We start from the raw sequence: 2,500 nt of genomic DNA on the forward strand, positions 1-2,500 counted from the left end.
ATATTTCAACCTTTTGCAACATCAATGCTTTACGTCTTTTACGCCGACGTATTTCTTCCAACGACAATACCTGAAAATTCAACTCGTTCGTATCGTCCTTGTTCTTCTTTTCTAAAGACGATTCATCCTTATTACTAATTTCAATCGTCTCAATTATTTTCGGATCGATCCGAATCTTTTTCCTAATATCACGAGTCGCCGCTATAACTCGTCTCGTTTTATTAGCGACACCCGTTGTATCCTGACTCGTAACTGCCGTATTAATTTTTCTTATTGGATGCTCGCCAACAGGACGATCATCATCAGCCTCGTACGAATAATATGCAGCACTTTCCGCTTGTATCTCCTCTAGCCTGATCTCCTCGTAGGTCTTGCAGTAGGGCACCCTTGGTTGTGGTTGCGTCTTTATAGGTGACGGTACGCTTTCATTGTCCGACTCTGCAAGAAAGAACATGAAAGAACGAGAGTTGCAGTTTATGTCGATTTCGAAAAAAGGGCCGCGCGACGTATCATTTTCTCTCTCTCTCTCTCTCTCTCTCTCTATCTCTATCTCTATCTCTCTCTATCTCTCTCTCTGCCTGGTCAGTACGTCTCCTATGGGCTTTTTTTTATGTATATATATATATTCGTTAGATATATTATATTTATATTTATTTATATTTATATATATATATATATACATACACATATACATATATATCTATATATACATATTATATATATATATGTATGTATGTATGTATGTATGTATGTATGTATGTATGTATGTAACAATATGTGTTCCATCGTTCAGATTTTATTTTCTCTATCTTTCCCGCCTTTTTTTGGGAGCTTAACATATTCTTAAGGACGATTTTGTCTTCCCATTTTTTGACATTTCTATTTTATACTCTATTATTTATTTATTTATTTTTTGTTTTGTTTGATTGTTGCTGTTCTTTTTCTTTTATTTTTTTTTTGTTTTTTTTTTCTTTGGCATGCGTCTCCAACCAACCTCTCTTTCTCTCGCATTCTTTTTTCGCTTCTCCAAACTCTTCGGTTCGATCGACATTCGAGAAAAATTGTAATCATAAGACTTTGATAAGGGATGATTTTCTATTTTTTTTTTTTTCTTTTTTATAGGGGACTTCTCTTTTACTTCGACTGTAGCCACTCTCTTCGTCGCTTCGATACTATATAGATTTCTATAAGATTTATTCCCAAACACTTCGATTAACATTGTTCGATTAATTTTCTTTGTTCGTTCATTTTTTTATTTATATATAATATACTTTGTTCTGTTTTATTTTTATATTTTTGTTCGTTCGTGAGACTGAGAGATCCTCGAAGAGTAAACAACGAAGAGCCAATACACCGTATCCGCCTCTCCTTTTGGTTAGTCATTCTCTTCGTCGGCCATTAGACTTGAGTTAACTTTTAATTCTTTTTAAATATAATATATATATATATATATATATATATATATATATATATACATACATATATATATATATACACACATACATATATATTGGTTTTTATATATATGTATATATATATATATATATATACACATATTTCTCATCTATTCGATTACTATTTTATTTTTCTTTTTATTTGCATATTTCGCTTTTGTATTTTTTTTTTTTTTTTTTTTTTTTTTTTTTTTATACACACTTATATATTTTTATTTGTTACTTTTGTTCCTTAACTTATAGAAGATATTTTATATATGTATACATTTCCGGTCGTTCCATATTTCTAAACTAATATCCCGTGTCGTTTCTCCTCTCATAATCACTCACAATCCAGAAGGGTATACGAGAAGTAGCTCGCACATCGTTCTCCAATGATAAGTGTTAGGAAGGACATTATTCCACGGTATTACGATCACATTTTCTTCCCTCCGTCGTCGGCTCGAACAGATTCGGTTCGTTTCTCTTCGGAATCTTCGATAACAACTGAATCATCTTAAGAAAATTTACAAGTCACAAACACTCTGCTTACTTTCACGAGTAAGTATAATAATAAGCGTTACTGCTTTATTTCTTTTTTCTTTATTTTTTTTTTTATTTCTTTATTTTTGCGTAAATCGTTAATCATTGTTGGATATTATTGTTATCATAATCATTGTTATTAGAAGAAGCGATGAGGGAAAAGACGAAAGGAGAATGAGGGCGGAGGAGGAAGAAAAGGGGAAAGAAAAACAAATGTAATTTAGGAATCATGGAAAGCGATGGAAAAAGGAGAAGAGAATAATCGATGAAAAAAAATGTTTCTCCAATTGTTAGTCACGCAACGAGACAATACGATAACTATGGAACGAAACGAAACGTGAAAGCACAGGGATTTTTTGGAATTCGAGAATGCGCCGAGAAGAGTAAGAGAGAAAATTAAAAAGAAAAAAATAACAATAAAAAATTGAATAACAATAATAATATAACAAAATGAATGTCCCTTCGATAATATATATATATATATATATATATATATATATATATATATATATATCTCAGAAAAA

At 31.0% G+C, this 2,500-nt stretch overlaps 1 protein-coding gene across 2 annotated transcripts in view; it reads right to left on the reverse strand.

The window, feature by feature from the left end:
• LOC118444901 (uncharacterized) overlaps positions 1 to 2,500 on the reverse strand; it is a 16,468-nt gene that overhangs the window by 1,158 nt on the left and 12,810 nt on the right. For both annotated transcript variants that reach the window (XM_035873675.2, XM_035873676.2), the window contains exon 6: positions 1 to 438. This exon is cut by the window's left edge. In XM_035873675.2, coding sequence (XP_035729568.1) covers positions 1 to 438 — 438 coding nt within the window. The remainder of the gene's footprint in view (positions 439 to 2,500) is intronic.

This window comes from Vespa mandarinia, chromosome 1 (assembly GCF_050613455.1).
Source record: "Vespa mandarinia isolate Hongniang chromosome 1, ASM5061345v1, whole genome shotgun sequence".
Classification (NCBI taxonomy): Eukaryota; Metazoa; Arthropoda; class Insecta; order Hymenoptera; family Vespidae; genus Vespa; species Vespa mandarinia.